Raw genomic sequence first — 21,174 nt, 5'->3', positions numbered from 1 at the left:
GCAGTCACAATATGATGATTTTTGTTTTCTCCTAGTATATTATGTTTTGTCACATTTGGTTGTTATCTCTAAGAATACCATTGTTTTCTTATGAGAGACAGAAAGAGTGCATCCAGGGGAGGGGACTGGGTTAAATAGAAGGAGGGGAAACTGTCATTGAAATATATTGTATGAGAACAGAGTCCACTTTCAATCAAAGGAAACAAATGAAAACAATTACATTTTATTTTGTATGTATGAATGTTTGCAAGAAAAATGTATGTGCACTACACATGCCTGGTACCCTGAGTGGTCAGAAGAGAAGAGAGCATTGGATCCCCTGAAACCTGAACCACAGATGTCTGTTAGCCATATATAGGTGCTGTGAACCAACCCTGGGTCCTCTGTAAAACAAACAAGCACTCTAAACTGCTCAGTCACCTCTCCAAGGATGGTATTGATAACCACTGGGTAAAATTTAGACAGAAATGGAAAATAAAGCCTAATAAACTCTAATACAATTAAATACATACGGAAAGGACAAATATTTTGTTCTTTTCAGGCAGAATTTATAAAACTTACCAAGGAAACACAATACTTGAAAAGAATCCCAGTTTAATTCGATGTATTGGAATGTGGCCTTACAAACATATGGTCACAGATAGCATTGACATCTCACCTTTCACTTCCATTTATATCTTACTCATACCTTCATAACTTGGTCAGGCTTGCACACTTTCTTCTGATGCTAGGAAATCATCCAGCCATATTAATCTTAATTTTTTGTGCTACAAATATTTTCATTCTCACACCTTTTCAACAATATCTTTTCCTGTTTCCTTTTTTCCCTTGCACCTTATGATGAAACAGAGCAAAATAGTAAATTAAATTAAAAAGAAAGTTGGCTCCAAACTACATGCGTAGCATAATAGAAATAAATGAATATCTCCAGTATACATAGTATTCAATCATGAAGCTCTGTATATTCCTCTGCAGACACTGTGTACAACAGGTCACTCAACAATATTGTCTCACTGTACAGTCAAGGAAATGTTCTCATATACACATGCTTGTGGTCTCCATTGATGATAAATAATAGATGGGTCAAAGCAAAATATCAACTAATTGAAGCTGACAATATCCAACAGAAAAACAAGGATATGATATATCCTGATATAATGTCATCTTGAAGCAATGGCTGAGGAGTTTTAGACATATGTACCCTCTATCCTTAGGTGGATGAGCAGCCCATTAATTGTTTCTATTGTAGACATCATTATATCTAGGGATAGACATAGACCCCTCTCCTTGAAACAGTTTTCCCCTCAGCTGTTATGAAGGACAGGATGCCTTTCCCCTTGGCCTGTTTTGCTGTTCACGTTGGTGCTTGTCACAGAGTCAGAGCCCATCCTTACTCATGGAAGGGATGTTAGAGGATTGTAGAAACCAATTGTCTGTGCCTCAACTGAGTAGACCTAACCCCATCTCCTGAGCCTGCTTCTCAGTGAGCTCACAGAGCTCCTGACAGTGCACACACGAAAGACTTTAGATCCTGTGTAATATTGCAGATTGAAAATGATGACTCTTTGTAGATGACCAGTGATTACAGAAGGAACCAGCTGTATGTGAAGGACCCATGTATTCTGGACAGAAGTTTCATTACCTGGGATGACAGGCTGGACCCTATGCATCTGAAAATCTTCTAATTTCCTCATGCATTATAAAATTAAAATTTACACACACACACACACACACACACACACACACACACACACACACACACACACTAACACATACAAACACCTGTATATAATTACTGTGTAGCCAACAGATACCATACAGGAAATATTACCTTCAGATTTGGACTTTGGTATGGCGATGTACTCTTACTTGTCTGTCCATGGTTGCTGCTGCTGAGAGAATCTTGCAGCAGTGTATACCATATTGAAGGTTATATAGATTTATTGTATTATTCTTGTATATTCTGTGAAGTGTTCTACAGTTATCCTAACGGGAAGATGAGTATTTTATGGCTTACCCTCTACAACTAAGCAAATATCCACCATTAAATAAAAACCAAAATATTAAAAATTACACATTGTACCCATACCAGGCAACAGAGTATACCATCAGGAAAAAGGCAAAAGAAACAAGAAAAAAATGAGCCTATTAGGAAACTAGGAGCCTTGTTTTGATTTCAATGATGGTAAGGAAAATCTCACTCAATGAATCCCAGAAATGAAGCTTCTGCTACTTTATGGATATTTGTCCATCAAGGAAAAATTTCTTTAGAGAGAGACAAAGAATGTTGACCTCGATGTGTGAGTAGCAATCTATCATTGCACAATAGTTTCCGTATCCAACATGCCAGCATTTCAGATAATCATGTGTGCAAAAGGACAAAAAAAGAGCAGAGCATATCAATACAGCTTGGGTGCCCAATGTGGGTCTAGGCTCTAGGAGAAGCACACATCTCCATTTTAAACTGTAAAGTGCATGTCTGCCAACTAAAATTACATGCCAATACATATGGGTTATGAGCCTTATCTATATGAGATAATATTTTCCATAAACTGTTCAAACAACAAATATAGAGATGTTTAGACATTTGACAGGTAAGGGAAAATGAACAAGAATATGATAGAGAGGCTGGTGAGATGGCACAGAGGTTAAGAGCACTGACTGCTCTTTCAGAGGTTCAAATTTCAATTCTCAGCAACCATATGGTCACTCACAATTACCTATAATGAGATCTGGTACTCTCTTCTTGCATGCAGGCATACAGGCAAGTGGAACACTGTGCACAAAATAAATAAATAATTTTTTTAGGCCAGCTCTCATTGGAAAATAAGCTGACTGACTATTCTCACATTCAGAGAGTTCTGCCCCCTAGTCTCTGGGACACAGCCAGTCCCCAGCAACCCCCACCCAACACTGCCTCAGTTGCTGGCCAGCATGGAAAACTCCTGCAGGAAGCCCCCACACACTGTTCCCATTGGACCCTGAAATCCACAACAAGTTCCACACCCTGCCCCAATACCCATCTGCCTGTGACCCCAGTAACTTCCTGAGGCATGGAAGCCAAACCGCCAGCTCTCATGGGACCACAAGTAACTTGCTGAGGCACAGAAAACAAACTGCCAGCTCTCATTGGACCAAGATTAACTTCTGAGACAGGGAATATACCCGTCCTCATTGGACCAAGAGTGGCTTTCTAAGACATAGAATCTGGCACGTGCCATTGGACCAAGAAAGGTTTCCTGAGACACAGAATCTCTTAGATCTGACTGGTCGAAGAGCCCCGATAAGACCAAGAGCAGCTCCTTGAGTCACAGAATCAAATTGCTTGGGTTGGTCCAAGAGCAGCTCCTTGAGATACAGAATCTTCCAGCTCCAATTGGACCAAGAGCCAAGATTGGACCCACAGTGGCGCATGGGACACAGACACAGCAAGCACAGACTGGACCAATAGCAGCTCACTCACAGGCACCTCGTGCACCTAGTAGAGGAGGAGGTAGGCAGAAGTCAAGGCAAAAATACATATAACAACATAAAGCAATATGACATTGCCAGAACCTAGCCCTCCTCCAACAGCAAGACCTGAACATCAAAATGTAGAAGAAGCAGAAGAAAGTGACCATAAAAACAGCTTCATGAAGAGGCTAGAGGCCTTTGAAAAAAATGAAAAATTCCATTAAAGAAAATGAGGAAAAGGCAAACAAAAATTGCAACAAATGAATAAAGAAATTGAGTAAAAGCCAAATTAAAAAATTGGAAGATATCAATAAATCCCTTAATGAAAGCCAAGAAAAAGCAATTAAATGTGTGAGAGAAACATTTCAAGACCAGAAAACTGATATAGAAACAATGAAAAAGACACAAACAGAGGAAGTGCTGAAAATAGTAAATCTGAGCAAACGAACAGGAAACACAGAAGCAAGCATAACCAACAGAATTCAAGAAATGGAAGGGAGAATCTCTGGCATAGAGAATTGTAGCAGGAATCCTAAAAAGTCTTATGAATAAAATCAAACCTGGGCCAGGTATTGGGGTGAGTGCTGGAAGATCAGAGAAGCAGAACAAGCCATAGCCATCTCACCTTGCCAGTTCCTCCGCTGATCCTATTTCCTCAGACGGGAAACCTCTGTGTCCTCATCCATAATGAATCTCAGCTGAACTGTGCTGCTCAAAGCCTAAAAGCTTAACCAGCTAAAAGCTTCTAGTTTCTGGTCTTTATGCCTTATATAACTCTCTGCTTTCTACTATCACTCCCTAAGATTAAAGGGTCACTTTCTGGGATTAAAGGTGTGTGTTGCCATGTCTAGCTGTTTCCAATGTGGCCGTGAATTCAGAGAGATTCAGAGGGATTTCTGCCTCTGGAATGCTAAGATTAAAGGTGAGTGTGCCACCATTTTCTGGCCTCTATATCTAGTGACTGTTCTGTTCTCTGACCCCAGATAATTTTATTAGGGTACACAATATTTTGGGGATCATAATACCACCACAATTTGTAATAGCCAGAACTTGGAAACAACCTGATACCTCTCATTTGCAGAATGGATAAAGAAAATATGGAACATATACACAGTGGAGTACTACTCAGCAGAGAAAAACAGGGTGGAGATACAGAGTTGTGAGACTGGGTCTCCTTGTCACAATTTGGCCTGATCCCACTCTGCAGGCTGACATGCCACTGACTACATTGCAATCCTCCCGTCTCAGTCTCTCCAGAGCTGGAATAAGTTCAGGGAGTCAACATGTCTGGTTTATGAGGAAGGATTTTCAAACAACTTTTACTTAATAGAGTGTGTATGGCTGTTAGTAAAGCTGTCTTCTATGTTTGTCATGTTGACTGTGGTTTTTAGCAGTTGAAGAACACAGAACAGGGATTCTTAGGATCCCTAAAGATCAACAGGAAGGGGGAAATAGTGGGGAAGCCTGCAGTCAAAACTTCATTAACATGCCTCAACCAGATACGAGAGTCCATTAAAAAAGTATGGAAGATTACACAAATAAAATTTAGGAGGTACAAGCCAACAAATGTGACCACCAGCATGAGGATGGTGTGGGCGGCTCTGGCCTCAGCATGGCCTCGGTGGTTCTGTTTGGCAGTGAGGATGTGCTGTGTTCGCTGGTGATGCCTATGGAGGAGAATCACCATGGAGACACTGGTCCAGACCATGATGCTGATGAATGTGGCATCATGGGAAAAACGCAAGAAGAGAAAGCCTGCATTGAATCCAGATGTGGAGCAGACCCACTTGCTTTGATTGTGAGTGTCATTGCCTGTGCTCTGTGGACCACTGACTTTGATTGGAATGTAGACATTATTTAAGAAACTGAACAACCAACAACTGTAACAAGAATAACTCAGGGCATTAGGGGCTCTTCCTCGGAGCATCCACATACCCCAGTGACCAGGAACAAGAGTGAGAAACTGATGGATGCTCAGGATAGAGGTGGAGCACATGTTTGTGCTTCGAGCCACCAAGCGAATGAAGAACTCAATTTTGCATTGCAGGTTAGTAGGAGGACTCCTTGGAACAAAAACCATCACGTTGTTTGGAAATGCAGTGACCAGGAGAAGGAAGGCATTGGCCACAGCCAAGTTGGTGACAATGACCTGTGTGGGCCTCAGTCGAGAGTGAGTAAAGATGCGAGAGAAATTATGCACAAACAGAAGAATGTTGGCCAGTGTTCCACACCCAATCTCAAAAAGCAGGAGGGTCTGGAGAGCCAATTCCTCAGTGGCTTTTAGAGTTTTATTCTGAGAGGACATGGAGACAACCTCTGTGCAGGCTGAGTGATGACCAGGAGGAACACTGCTGTCTTCAAAACACTTCTCAATGTCTGAGCATTAGAATGATTTGAGTCTTTACTTCTTCTATGAAGTGAGACACTATTGTATCACAGTATAGGAGCTTGTCCTGGAGAACACTGCATAGACAACTCAGACTATTACTTTGTGCTTTATGTACTTTCCGTCACCTCATGTTGGAAGTGTATTAGTGATTCAGTTGTATCATTCTTGGTCCACATCACACCTATTATAACACAGTAAGGCATATAAACATGTGAACAGTGAACATGGGCACACATTATTTTATTTTTTGAATGAAACATCTTCCCTCAATGATAAAATGTGTTAAGAAATACAAATTGGAGGTTGGAGAGATGGCTATTCACAAGACTCATGTTCAAATCCAGCACCCACATGGTCGTTCATAACACCTGTAACATCAGTTCCCCAAGTTGAATGCCCTCTCATGGCTTTTGTGGCACTGCACAAATGTGGTGCCAGAAAAACAGCCAGTTATAACACTAGATGTATAAAGTATAATTACTGTATCTTTAAAATGACAAGAATTCAATCTTGTAATTCATAAAATCATGTAAGTAAAGTAAGTTGCCAAAAAAAAGAACCCATAAGCTTTTGTGAAAATTTTATACAGATCATCAAAGTGATAGAATACAAAATATTTTTTAAATGTAACCAGTTTCCTGATCACAAATATGATCCTCAATTTATACATGTATATCCCCACATATATAAACAACCTCAAAAGTTATACAAGGGAATTCCTTCGGCAGATAAACATCTTATGTGAAGTGACTGTATACAGGACTAACTCAAAAAATCTGCAGGCCTCCTATATCTAAATGATAACTGGGTTGAGAAAGAAATAAATAAAACAACACCCTTCACAATAGCCACAAAGAATATAAAATATCTTGGTGTAACTTTAACCAAGCAAGTGAAAGACCCATATGACAAGAACGTCAAGTGTTTGAAAAAGAATACTGCAGAAGTTATCAGAAGATGGAAAGATCTAACATGCTCCTGGATTGGTAGAATTAGCATAGTAAAAATGGCCATCCTACCAAAAGCAATATACAGATTCATGAAATCTCCATGAAAATTCAAACATAATCCTTTACAGACCTAGAAAGAACAATACTCAACTACATATGGAAAACCAAAAACCCAGATAGTTAAAAGAATCATGTACAAAAGAACTTCCAGAGGTACCATCACCCAAGATGTCAAGCTGTACTAATGAACAATAGTAATAAACCCCACATGTTATTGGCATAAAAACAGAAAGTTTGATTGAACTTGGAATGGAATCGAAAATGGAATTGAAGACCCATACATAAAACAATACACCTATGGACACCTGATTTTGTCAAGGAACAGAAATTATACAATGGAAATTAGGAAGTATCTTCAACAAATGGTGCTGCTTTAACTGAATGTCTGCATGTAGAAGATGACAAATAGATCCATATCTATCACCATGTACAAAACTCAAGTCCAAGTGAATCAAAGAACTCAACATAAATCCACCTGCACTGAACCTGATAGAAGAGAAAGTGGGGAATAGCCTTGAACAATTGGCACAGAAGACCATTTCCTGAATATAACACCAGTAGTACAGACACTAAGAACAAAAACTAATAAATGGGACCCCATGAAACTGAAAAGCTTCTGTCAAGGCAAAGGACATTGTCAATAGGACAAAACAGCAGCATTCAGAATGGGAAAGATCTTCACCAACCCACATCTCACAGAGGGCTGATTTCCAAAATATATAAAGAACTCAATTTACACACACATATGGAAAAATCCCCAGGTACCAAAGTATTCCATTTATTTATAATTCTGTGTATCTTCCCTATTTTAATGAGGAAGCAGAAACTGGAGAGAAACTGAGCCATCACCAGCTTCCCTCAGCCACACTCAAAATGTGGTGATAAACCATCACAGTTAAACCATTTGCACAGACAAATTCTTTGGAAACTCGTGTCTTTGAATCATGTCTTTGAAAGCTCTTATTTAATCTGCAGTTTACTTCATATATTGCTTTCCAGAGGAACTGTCTGCCTCCTTTCATCAGTTAAAATTAACCATCCCATACATGGATGTCAAATTCATTGTCATTTTCAACAAAGTGTTTAAGCTGTGAAACAGACATTTCCTTGGGATGAAGAAATCATTGGCATCATTAGGTAAAGAAGAGACAAAAAGCAACTCTCCTCCTAACCATTAATGTTGACTTCAGAAGAGAATGTTAAGCAGACATCTACAGGTGCAATAATCCCACCTGTCCAGCCACAGCAAGGATAAAGGTGCTCACAGACATGAAAGCCACCTCCTAAGCACTTACTGAAGAAACAAAGCTCTTATTTAGTCTCCATTTAAAGATTCTATCTTCCCTTAGAAAGGTACAAGGAAAGGCTTACCTCTCCAATATTTTCCATGGAACATAATGCAGGTGCCTGAATGAACACAGATTACCAGTGCTCATAAAGGACTGTTTATTATACTAACATCCCTCAGAGAGTGCATTACTTTGTCATGTGTGGTGTCAGTGACAGTGTTTGCATGGAGACTTTGGGATACCTCCAATGAAGAGAAAAAAACTGGTCCTCAGGGCAAATCACAATTTTTGCCTTGTTAATGATAATGTTTATGAATTTGTTGGATGCTAAGGAATAGCTGTCAGAAGTTAGAAAAAGTTTCAAATGTATCCTTTGGGAGCATCTAAGTTTTCAATTTGTGTTGTCATTAGGTGTGGAAAGGTATACTTCAGTGTAGATCAAGGGATTTGTTAAACATATTTCCAATGGGGCTTATTATACAGTACAGTTTCACACTTTCAAAATCATACTGGCATGAAATCCCTGAGTAAGACCATCAACAAGTCATCAGAAGTCTGGTATTTTCCCATCTGTGAACCAACTAGTGTAGATAAAGAGCCATGAAGTGGAGGTAAGCCAGAACAGAGATGAGTCACACAGTGGCAGACAGCCCCATGGTGGGGTGTGGGGCTTGAAGAAATACTAAACAATAAAAACCATTGTGTCAATCATGCTTAGAGGAGAGAAATAAGGACGGGTAATGTAGAGTAGCATGGCTGTGTTCTGTAAGAGCCTGTCCTAGGGTGTGGGATATGGGAAGGGAAAGTACAAAAATTTATCAAAGTGTAATTCTTTTACAAATCTCTTCTTCAGCATGGCTTAAGGTGATCCCATCTTTTAGGGGTGGTCCGTCCTCTTGGGGCATAGTCTCCTGACAAAGTTATTGGCCCATGTGATGTGAAGGTTGAATCTCCAGTCAGGACAGACATTCTGCTGGGTTGGATACAATGAGTTTTTCTTTAATTAACTTCTCTGTGACTCTAATTTTTTGTACAATTATCCCTGGTCAATATTCCAGGTATTATGAAACATCTAAGTAGATCAAAGATAAAACGTAAAATGACATTTGTGAGGTCGCTCACTCTTGTTCTGCTGGTCACCAAATTGAGAAGGGAAAGAGTCAGATGGGGCAACAGAAATCTTTGGTGACCCATGAGCAGGAATGCAGATAGCTCTTTGAGAGACAGATTTCAGGGAATAAGTTCAAATTTATTCCAGGGTATAAGGAATGTATAAGATTAGGGAGTTTGGGAACAAATCCTAATTAGCATTAAGGTGCACACCCCTATCACAAGGCTTAGTGTGTGGCTGTAGGGTCCTATAGCAGAGCTCCTAGTACAAGTCTTCTTAGTAGGGATCTGTGCCAAGGACTAAGTTTAAGATGAATCAGGCATTTGGTTTCAGAGACAGCCTTTGGATTAGGTCATTTTCCAGACCTGGGGACATTCTCCAGAAAAAGCTAGGTAGAGAGCAGGAAGTTCTGCTAGAGGGAGGTAGTTTCATTTTGCTCAGCTTGTAGATAAAGGTGCTAGGCTTCTGGCAGGCTGTGACCTTGACCAGTCAGCCATGACTTCCAACATCTTCCCATTTTTAGTTATTAATGGAGAGGCACCACTGTAAACCTTGGGGAATCTGTCACCTGTGTCAGAAGAGTCCAGGCTCTGGTAGTGAACCATGACCTGATAGTTAGTGATTTCAGCAATGGTGGTGATCTGTCACCAGAGTCAATAAATAATGCAGGAGCTAAGCAGCCAAATAAAACAGCATTATCAGAGGACTGACAGAGGGAGGGAGCCAAGAAAATAAAGGGTTATGGATCCAGCTAATTTGCTCTATGGCTGGAATTTTTAGAGCAGGTCTTTGTGCAGTATTTTCAGGATATTTACATTGGTTTTAACATTTGATTTGTTTACATAGAAGCCACATTCTTCCCCCAGTACCAAGCAAGCCTCCACATGTTCAGCAGTTACTCTGTCTAGTGTTCTTCTGTTATGGAAACAAAACCTGCAGGAGAGTTCATCTGTCTTTGGAATGAATGGAGGCTCTCAGTTGTAGATGTCACAGTCTGATCAAGTCTGTGTCTGAAGTCTCCAGCCAGAGGATGTGTCTGGGTGATGGCAGTTGTAGCCCCAGAAGATCCAAGGGATTTGACAAGTCTTATTTCTACCAGTACAGGAAGGAATAACACTTGTCTTTGGTTAACAGCTGTGTTCCTTCCCCCTTGTCAGATAGATACTCCTGTGGAATAATCACAAGTGGGGTACAAAACCCTGTCAGGGGTGTCTACTCGGTATGTTCTACAGAAAGTACATGATACACACCCTAAGGCTCGCCAGCAATTCTATGTTCCTTCCAATACATTTCATCTCTTTATTCAAGTCTTCTTTTATTGTAATTACTCCCAAACTCCAATAGTGCTGCCCACAGTTGTATGCATTTTGAGTAATGCACTATGGCATGGGGACACTGCCAGGTCTTATCTCACAAAGAAAAGTGACTCTACATCCCCACCATTTATCCACCCACCACCTTCAACTTGTGTTGGGACATCCCTTCTCCCTTACCTGTCCATGCTGAAATTTTAAGCTGGTTGGTCACTCGCGGACTTTCCGCTGGTATCAACAGCACCTGTGATTTCATATTTCTGTCACACACACCCATAGATGGTGTTGCCTCTATTGCCCCAGTGGTCACATCTTGACAGGCTGTTCAAAATTATAGCAAGCAGGGTCTGGCACTTGTTCAGACAATCCATAAGGACTTCTTCAAAATGATGTTCTTCAGACATCCTGGGGTAGTAACTGGAACACAGTGAAGTCATGCATCTGGGACATGGTTCTTGATTGTCTTCATCAATCCACATTTCTTGGAGCCTCCCAGGGACTCTCACTGATTCAGTGGAAGGTCATAGGTCTGTGATCCATTTTCCTATGTTATCACTCCCCTCCAAGTCCTGCTGCAGTCTGTCAGGGTATCTGCATTGTCATATGACAGACACATGAACTTCCACACCAGTGTTTACTGTCTGTTTTACCAAGATCAGATGCCATGTGAGTTACTGTTCGTAGTACCAACCAATCTGTGAACCTTTACTGTGAGGTCAAAGACTGTGCACTCCCTAGCCAAGTGAAATTTCCTCAGCTATCAGAATTCATATCAGTGGAGATTCATTAGGGAAATTTCTTTAAATGGTAAAAATAGAACTACTGTGTGTTCTGAAAACTGACATCCTAATTTATATTCTCAGATTTACATTGTACAAGGAGAAATTGACCACTCAAGTTGTCCCCTGACATTCACATTATACCACAGCACATGTGCACATGTGTACATACAATAAACCATGTCATATAAAATTTCAAAAGCCTGTGTTTAAGGGTCTCAGCGCTGTGACAAGACACCATGACCAAAGATCCCAATTAAAGGAAGTGGCTAACTGGGCTGATGAATTCAGAGTGTTTGAGACCATGATGGTAGAACAGAGGAAAGATGACAGGAAAAGCTGAGAGTTCACATCTTGATACTCAAGAAGTGGGAAGAAAGTGAACTTGTGGTGGTGAGAGGCATTTAAAGTTTAAATAAACTTGATACTTTAACCTTGGCCCAGGTGATAAACCTCCATCAAAAAGGACACACATCGTTATCCTTTCCAAATTGCAACCACATGGAAAGCAAGTATTAATATGGAGGAGACTATATATGGCACACCTTATACAAACCACAACAGCATGAAAGTGAGATAGTGAGAGTCCACAAAGATGCTGTGCAGGCAGAGAGAGTGGTTGATGACAAAGGAGGAAAAATTGGGCTCTAGGAAACCATCGCCTAAAGATCTAAGGTGCACTTGGCATGCACTGTCTTCTAGAACCTCCAGGGAATAAACTGGGGACTACTGGATAACAGATCTCAGATTATGAGTTTGATTGTGTGTGTGTGTGTGTGTGTGTGTGTGTGTGTGTGTGTGTGTGTGTGTTTAAAATTTCAGTAGCAAAGCATATTTAGGAAGGTCCCAAAACAGAATGGGATGTCTACAGCATGTCTCAGGGTTTGGCATGTTTTGGCACACTCTGCTGTTCAAGATCATGAGAGGTTGCTCAAAAGAAGAAAATCATTTGAGTTCAAAAGAAAAATAGCTTAGGCTTTTGTTACAGTTTCTTTTGGGGCATTGAAGCTACACCAGAGCTATAGTTAACCCTTTACTTCTTGAAGATCAAGACTACTAGAAGATATTTTCCTCAGGGATCAATTGGTCTTGCAGGAGCCTCTAGTTCTTTTAGCCTTTCTTCTACAAGCTGATACATCCAGATGAGAATGTGTCAGAGGCCTTTCTGGATCATGGCTTTGCTTGGGATCATAGAGGGAAAGTCTCCTCTATCTTGCTCATCATCTCTGCAGACTGGACACTGGTTAGAGTCTACATAGTAGGGTCTCCATCGCTTCCCTGAATTAGGAGGCAGGTGACTTTACAAAGCTGCAGGATATTTTATGAGATGCTCCATGTTCCTCCAGGACTTGGCTGACGTTGGAGGATCACCCCTCTTAATCCCACTGTCCACAGCAGTATAGACTTGCCAGTATCCTTACTGAGAACCTGGGAGGGCAATTGTGTCAGTCCAGTATTTGTTACAGTATTGTTATTTTACATGTATTAATGTTTGCTTGAGTGTGTGTCTGTGCACCACATGCATGCCTAGCCCCCTGAGTGTCAAAAGAGGACATTGAGTCTCCTGAACTGGAACCACAGATGCCTGTGAGCCATCACATAGGTCCTCAGAACTGAACCTCAGTCTTCTGTAAGAACAAGAACCCTCTTAACTGCTCAGCCATATCTCCAGCCAAGTCGGATATTGTTGTCTCCTTCATAATATTTATATAGAGCTGGGGCAGCAGCTAACACTTTTAATACACACTGACTGGAGGGCTTTTTGTTCCTTCAAAGCAGAACTTGAAAAACTTACCACAGGTGGATCATTACTTTCAGATAAATCCAGTAACTTCATTGTGTTGAATTTAAACTTTGAAAGTCAAGATCACAGGTGCCATATGAACATCTCATCTTCTACATTCAATTCATGCCATACTTATTCTCGGTAAGAATTTCCAGTTTTCTAACAGGTGCTGGGGAAACAATCTGCCATCTTAATTTTTATACACAAATCCTTCTTTGCTAAAATATTTCCTTTTTAACACCTTTCCATAATTATCTTTTTTCTACATCCTTGTTTCTTTTCATTTTGTATCCTTCCTATACACGATGAAACATAATAAAATTAGTGGGATATAAAAATAGTTAAAAAAGAAAGTTTAATCCAAAACAGCATACATAGCACAATGACATAAATTAACGTTACTAGAATGCATAATATAAAATTGCAAAGCTTTAGATGTTCCCAGCAGATGTCAATGACAACAATGTCCGACAGCAATATTTTCTGCCTTGTATAGTCCAGGAAATATTCTCACATAGGCATTGGCACTCAATGTGGATGCTGCACAGAAGATATGAGTTGATTCCAGGATGACAGGCTGGACAGAAATCACATGAGAATCACTAAGATTTCTTATACTTCATCAAAAGAAGATTTACACACACACACACACACACACACACACACACACACACACACACACACACACACACACACAGAGAGAGAGAGAGAGAGAGAGAGAGAGAGAGAGAGAGACAGAGAGAGAGAGGCCTATATATAATCCTTATGTAGCCAAAAGATGAATCCAAACCATACAGAGCATGTTATCTTCAGGGTTTAGATTTTAGGGTGGAGATGTACTCCTCCTTGTCTGTTCTTGGATGCTGCTGCTGAGAGAATCCTACATCAGCCTATAGTATATTGGAGGTGAGATAGATTTATCCCATCATTCTCTATTTTTTTTAATTAATCACATTTTATTTTCTTCAAGTTTGACATTCTGGCTGTATTTTTTCTTTTTTAAAATAAGTTTTATTCATTTTACATACCAGTCACAGATCCCCGACATCACTCCTCTCAGCCCTACAGGTTTCGATCACCCAACCACCGCCCATTCCCTCTTATGAAAATGTGAGGCCTCCCATGGGGAGTCAGCAGAGCTAGGTCCATTTGGTAGAGGCAGGTCAAAGCCCCTCCCCCTGCCTCAAGGCTCTGTTACATCATTCTATAATATACAACGAAGATATTGATCTAACTAGAGGAAAGTTGGTCTAATAGAAAATGATTATTCTGTAGGTCATCCTCAATTCCCAAAAGCCTCACCAAGAATTCAAAAATGTAGCATTAAGAAGGATAAAGTGTGCTTAAACCAGACCATAGAATACACTATCAGGAGGATGACAGGATAATCAGGGGAAGATCAAGTCCTATAGGACTTCATAGGAAACTAGGCTCTTCATTTTGACTTTCAGTGATGAAGTGTAAAAAACTCACGTCATAAGTCCCAGAAATGAAGTTTCCGTGTCTTTATTGATATTTATCCCCACAGGAACATTTCCTCAGGGAAATTTAAAGTTTTACCTGGAAGTGTGAGAAGCAACCATTCAATCCACAATACTCTCCCTATTCAACATGGTGACATTTCAGATAAATACATGGGAAACAAAGACACAAAAGACCAGGAGGACATATATTTATTGTTCAGGTACCTTATTAACTAGTATAGAAAAAAATGGCTGTTTTCAACTTTGAAGTTTACATCTGTCCATTGACAACAATACACCAATATATAAGGTTATTAGCTTTGTTTACATGAGATAACATTTGTATAAACTCTTCACATGACAAGCTAGGTACCACTGGTAAAGGAAAGATTATCAAGTATATGCATTAATTGAGGTCATGGAATCCTCTAATCCATCAAGGCTAACACATTGACTACATAAGATAAGTGTAAGTTATGTCATAACTGGCTCTTTGTTCTTTCCTTCCTTAATTCATTCCTTTCATTCATTCTTTCTTTCTTTCCTTCTTTCTGTCTTTCTTTGTTCCATTTTCTTTATGGGGGAGATGGTTAGAGAGTTTTGAGACTGCAGCTCTGTATCAGAAGTGGTCCAGTATCTCACTCTATAGCATTGGGATATACCATTAATTATATTTCAGTTTTCCTGGCTAAAATCCCCTAATTTTTTTAGGTCCTTATGTGAAAACACATAGTTGCATTTTCTGGTTAATTGGTGATGTGGGAGGGCCCAGTTGAGTGTGTGTTACCACCCCTTGCATCAAGGGTGTTAAAAGAAAGCAAGCTGCAGAGTTCACGGAGAGCAGGTCAGGGAGATCCACTTGCCTCTACCTCTTGATTACTGCAACTGATTTGAGTTGAGACCACCACATCCAGCCCATACATGTAGTTTTCAGCTTACTAGTAACCAATGAAATAAAACGTTCTATGAGATAAAATGGATTAGTATGTTCTGGTCAAACTCAAAAGACTTCTAAGAAGCAGAAATTCTAACTTTTGATGTTGGAACAAGAAGTCTTGGTCAAGTGCAGAGGGATGTGTGAATTCTATTTTTTAAAAAAAGCCCACAGTGACAAGAATTCCACAGGCCAGCTATAGGAAGATGGAGAGTCTCCTGAGGGGTGAAGGCTTTTCCCTGAACTCAATCACTTCAGAAACACAGCTCTGAACCACCCTGCCAAGGAAGACCCAAGTCGCCAACTATTTTCCTGAGACAGAATTCAACACAGTAATCATGTTTCACATAGTATCTACAGAGCTTTGTGCAGGAAGTTTTCAATACAGGTGAGTCCAGGATGCCAGTCTTCATAAAGGGCAGGTGTCTGGCCCTTATATCCCTCAGAAAGACCATTAAAATGACACCTTTTAGTGGCAGCATCTGCATGGTTAGAGTTTGGGTTGGCTCTAAGGAAGAACAGTTTTTCTCCCCATAGAAATCACCACAAACAACTTTTGGAGGTTACTAAGGAACAGCTGGGCAGAAGTTAGAAAAGGTTTGCATGTTTCATTTTTGATAATCTATGTTTGGAATTGATGTTGATATTAGTTAAAAAATTGTGTGCTTGGGGATGGATCAAGGGATGCATTTATGGTATTACCTGTGGGGTGGTGTACATTGCACAGTGTAAGGAAATAGGTTGCAACAACTCTGGGTTTGGTCCTAGATTTTGGCACCAAAATATGAGTTTTCCAACTCTGGGGAAACGTGTCCTGACTACCTGGGGAGTCAGGCAATTCCTTGAGCTGCTAATGAGAGCTCTTGATGGCTGAAGCTGCAAAGAAACAGTCCAGCCCTGGAGGGTGAAGTATCCCAGACACCTCGAGCTGCTCAGAACAACAGCTCTGCCCTGAAGGTGTTCTGGACACCTGGAGTAGTTGAGCAGAGCCCTGACTTTTGGAAGTGCAAAGAAGCAGCCCAACCCTGGAAGGGAAATTTTTCTGACTTCTCACCTAAGTCAGGCCTGGAACTGTTTCAGCAGGGAAGGGTATCCTGACTATTTGGGAAAGTCTAGGTATACCTGGTGTGGTGGGGGATGGTCTTCCCGCAGGATAAGCACTCCTGCTCCTCTCCTGGAGAGCGGCTACAGCAGAGCTTTGCTCAGCCCCCAGTTGAAGCATCTTCCTAGCAGAGCTCTGCCTCTCTGGCCTAAGATGTTGCTTCTTTTGCTTCACTCTGCAAAGGGAGAAACCCCTGCAGAAAAGTAGTAATCTTCTCTAGCTCCCGAGAAAAGTGTTACTTTTTCAGCTCTCTCTTGCTCTGACCACTTAGGGACATCTCAACAAGGATCTTCTCTATGCCAGTGAATAAAGATCTTCGCACCCAAAACTCTTTCGAGAAAGAAATTTATTTGAGAAAGAGGAGTCCAAGAGAGTAGCTGCCTCTATCAAGGTGGAGATAACAGCCTTTTTTCTATCTGACCAGGCAGGGCAGTTTACACAGGAAGGCCTGGGCATGGAGTCAACCAGGAGTTGACTTGGGGTCCAGGTTTCTGCTGTCCTGCTCTGTGATTGGTTGGTTTCACAATCCAGTTGGCCAGGGACAGAGATGGCTCTGATCTGAATGAGCGAAACTGTGTTTCTTTCTGTTCTGATCTGAGCCATCTTTCCCTAGTTCTGGGCTCCAGGGTCAGGGTGGGGTTCTTTAGCCAGCCCCTTTTCCCTACAGTACTGGTTCAATCCTCCAAAACCATGCTGAGGACCAGTCCTTTCATAAGGACCATCATTGTGTGAGCTTGAGTCTAGTATATCCTATGCAGGTCCTACATTCTTCTACATGTGGCCTGGGACTGTTTAGTGTGTGGGTATAGACCCATAGGAGCACATGTTTCCTCCAGCAGATTTTGTGAGTTATTTCAGTGTTCCCTTGTTTGTACATTGGTCTTAGGCTTGTTTTCTGAGATACCCGTGTATCTTCTGACACTACAGAGGTCTAATGTATTGCCACTGTGCAGAGAATCTGCTGTATAAATAATCCTGGGTAAACTGGCAAGGATATGGATTAGGCAGTCAACAACTATAGAGAACCAAGTATGAATGTGTGTCTGCAGTTCTAGTGTGGCTAGAGTTTTCTCCTGTCCTGCTTGGCACACTCTCAGGACAAATTTCTCTCACCCGCCAGTCCCAGACCTCAGTCCCTCAGACCCAACCCAGTAAATGGCCATGGCAGGGTCTTGTTATCCAGTTCTTCTATCTTAAACTAACCCATTTCTATAAATGTAGACCTTGCTACATGGCTCGTGGCTTACCAGTATCTTACTTGTGGGTACTCATGGAGGCAGCTGGCAGCGTCTCCCTGCCTCAGCCTTCCTGTTCCCAGTATTCTCTTCTCTACTTTTCCCGCCTATACTTCTTGCCTGACTACTGGACAATCAGCATTTTATTTATACAGAGAGATATCCACAGAATTCTAGCGTGTGAAAAGCAAGGGAAAGAGGAATCACATCCTAAGACTGGCCTTTCCTTTATAATTTGAAATTCAATTCCAGTGATAGTGCACGTGGCTCCTGGTCCCCATGGCCATGTCTAGATTCTGGATATACCCCAGGGACTGTCAACTGACTCAGTGTGAAGTTTAGAACTGTATTACATCACTCACCTTCACAGTTCTGTTGGGACCATAGGGAGCACCAGCAAGGCACTGTGAGATCACAGATCCATGACTCTCCACTTCACAACTGGCCTCACGAGTCTGAATAGAATCCTTGTCAGAAGCAATACTAAAGGTTAATTCTAGCACTGTCCAATCTTCTGAGCACTTCCGTCTAAATCTGTGGAGGATTTGCAAGTAGTTAAAATAGATCTACTATAAGATGTATTAGACCCAGCCACATCATTCTTGGACATGGACCCAAAGGACTCTATTTCCTTTTAAAGAGACATTTACACCCATGCTTATCCCCACTCTTCACAATAGCTAGGAAGTGGAACCAGCCTAGATGTCATTCAACTGATGAGTGGATAATGGAAATGTGGTGCATTTACACAAAGGAATCATAGTCACTCAAAAAGAGAACATGAAATTATGAAACTTGCAGGGAAATGAAAGAAACTAGAGAATATTATGTTAAGTTATGCTAGCAAAGCTCAGGATAAATAAAGCTGCCTTACTTTTATATGCATATCCTAGCTTCTAATTTTTATGTGAGTTTATTTATGTGTGGGCGAGTATGCCGCACTGCTAGGAAACTTGAAAGGAGGCCAGCAAAGGTGGGAAATTGGAAAATAAAATCAAAATGGTGGGAAGGATAATAAAAAGTGTGACAGTGTGATATTAAAGTGCAACGGGGGAATCACTGGGAGGGGAAGTGAAGCACGGATGAAGGGCAGGGAGGTGGGGAGATGATGGATGTGGGGAGGGTCAATCAAGACTGTTGTAAAATGCCATAAGGAAGTGTGTAGATGTAACCAATCGTCTTATTAAAATAAGAAACACAGAGCCAATGTAAAAGAGAAAGCCGAGAGGTCAGAGCTCAGAGATAAAATCTTACCTCCTGCAGTGCTCCTAACTTCCCCGAGAGAGCTACTTCCTGTTTGTCTGTGTTTAAATAGTCTTTCTGTTCTGCCTTCTCATTGGTTGTAAACCCAACCACATGACTGCCTCATCACTGCCTGTAAGTACCACCCTCCAGGTCGTAAAGGCGTATGTCTCCAATGCTGGCTGTATCCCTGAACACACAGAAATCTACCTAGCTCTTCTAACCATCATGCTCTTGCTATGGCTCTAATAGCTCTGACCCCAGGGCAACTTTATTTATTAACATAAAATTAAAATCACATTTCAGTACAAATAAAATATCACCATATTTCCCCTTTTATATTTTAATAAAAAGAATAAAGGCAAAAGGTTATAACTAACAAAAGAAAAACTATATACAAAAGTACAATAACTATATACAATATATACAAGTAACAATTACCTAAACGATGTCTAGTCCATTTGTATTTGACAAATCAGAGAAAATAATTCCCTTATCTATCCTATTTTAGTAAGTCCAAAATGTATCTAACTCACTTTCTATCCTAATTAATCTTCAACTATAACTAACTAATTTTCAATTCCCTCAGAGACCCAAGAAGGAAATAATATTAGCTAACAAAAATAAAAACAGGAAGTGTACAAAAGCAACTTCCAAAAATTTTGTGAGTCGACAGAAACAGCCAGTTGCCTGGACAGTCACCTGAGGTTTCTCCGCAGTGTTGGGGCATCATCTTCAGCCTATAGGCTTATCATATCTGACAGACTCATTTGTGAAGTAGGTTGTACACAAGGTCAACAGTTCAACCTCACATTGGGTGAGAGCAATCCATGTACCAGAAACACCTGAATTCCACTAGTGTCATGTCATGATTCAGGATTTTAAATTCTGGAAATTGTTGATAGTTTTTTAATTCAGCTGTCCATTCTTCTTGGCTGTGTATATATGGCTTCATCTCAGCATCCCCTTCTTCTCCACATCCCTCTATTAAATGCCAGTCTACTATTGAGAGGCGTGAGCTTTCAGTTGTTGTTCCATTGCACACCAGAAGCCATCGGCCCACTGCCTGTTCAGCTGCCTTCTAAGAAAAGGGTACTGTACCTTTTCCAGATTGTGAAGGCCACTTCAGGGATGGTGCCATATTGTCCTGGCCTCAGAAGATGCCTTCTGATAAAGCCATAACCACACTTGTTTTGGCAGGAATCGGTAGTCCTTTGTTTCGTGTTCTGTCTGTCCATTTCGTCCTGTTGATTTGAGGATACTTTGTTGTCCAGTGGCTAACTTTTGCCACAATGAAAATTAACTCCATATGCAGTTTCTTCAATGCCCATATTTTCTCTGAAGTAGATTGGTACTGCCAGGAGCTGACATGTCTCAAAAAAGAAAAATTTCTAAATTATTAAAACATTTTAAATGCCATATTCGGTAGATCTCTGAAGGGTTTGAAGATGACCTGTCTAAAATATATCTGCTCAATTTTTAAAACATATCTAATATGACTACAATTTCTATTGTAATGTCTAACTACTAACTTTCATTTCTTTATATCCTAATAGTTGGTAATAATGTAAAGTATTTAAAACTAGTAATTGTCTATTTCTTTTCTTTTCTTTTCTTTCTTTCTTTTATTTTTTAAACAAGAACCTTAAATCTAATCTCCTTTGCTTAGCCTTTTTCCTAACCCTTGACAACAACTTGTAACCTACCCCCCTAAACAATGAAAATTATCCCAGACCCAAAACGCATTAAAAGAACCAAAAAACCACCTGCCCCACACCACTTCTTTGGCAATGTGGGTGTCATATTCTTAAAATTGCTTCCTGCTGGGTATGGGTGAAGTTATCTTTATCCTGAAAAAAAATTTAGGTTAATTGTCAAATTCTAGGAAAGGTAACTACTATATCCTTCATTATTATCCAGTCTGTGTATAAAGCCAAAGTTCAGGGTTTATCTCAAGTCCTTATTCAAGTAGTCTTTGAGACTGGATCATCTCAGCTAGTCATCTCAAAATTGCTCTGAGCAACTTGTATTTCAAAGCTGATCTGTAGATGATGTTTGTCAGCTTAGT

At 40.5% G+C, this 21,174-nt stretch overlaps 1 protein-coding gene across 1 annotated transcript; it reads right to left on the bottom strand.

Annotated features, from left to right (window-relative positions):
• Positions 1-4,840: 4,840 nt before the first annotated feature.
• On the bottom strand, positions 4,841-5,761 carry LOC143271939 (vomeronasal type-1 receptor 4-like). Its single transcript, XM_076564769.1, has one exon. The coding sequence runs from the start codon at positions 5,756-5,758 to the stop codon at positions 4,841-4,843; it is 918 nt and encodes a 305-aa protein (XP_076420884.1). The 5' UTR covers positions 5,759-5,761.
• Between the last annotated feature and the right edge of the window lie 15,413 nt (positions 5,762-21,174).

Source organism: Peromyscus maniculatus, chromosome 1, assembly GCF_049852395.1.
Source record: "Peromyscus maniculatus bairdii isolate BWxNUB_F1_BW_parent chromosome 1, HU_Pman_BW_mat_3.1, whole genome shotgun sequence".
NCBI classification, from domain to species: Eukaryota; Metazoa; Chordata; class Mammalia; order Rodentia; family Cricetidae; genus Peromyscus; species Peromyscus maniculatus.
The sequence above is the reverse complement of the archived record's forward strand: the minus strand, read 5'-3'. Positions and strand labels throughout refer to the sequence as shown.

Excerpts from the sequence above, each read along its gene's own strand:
- LOC143271939 (XM_076564769.1), bottom strand. The coding sequence starts at position 5,758 with ATGTCCTCTCAGAATAAAACTCTAAAAGCCACTGAGGAATTGGCTCTC.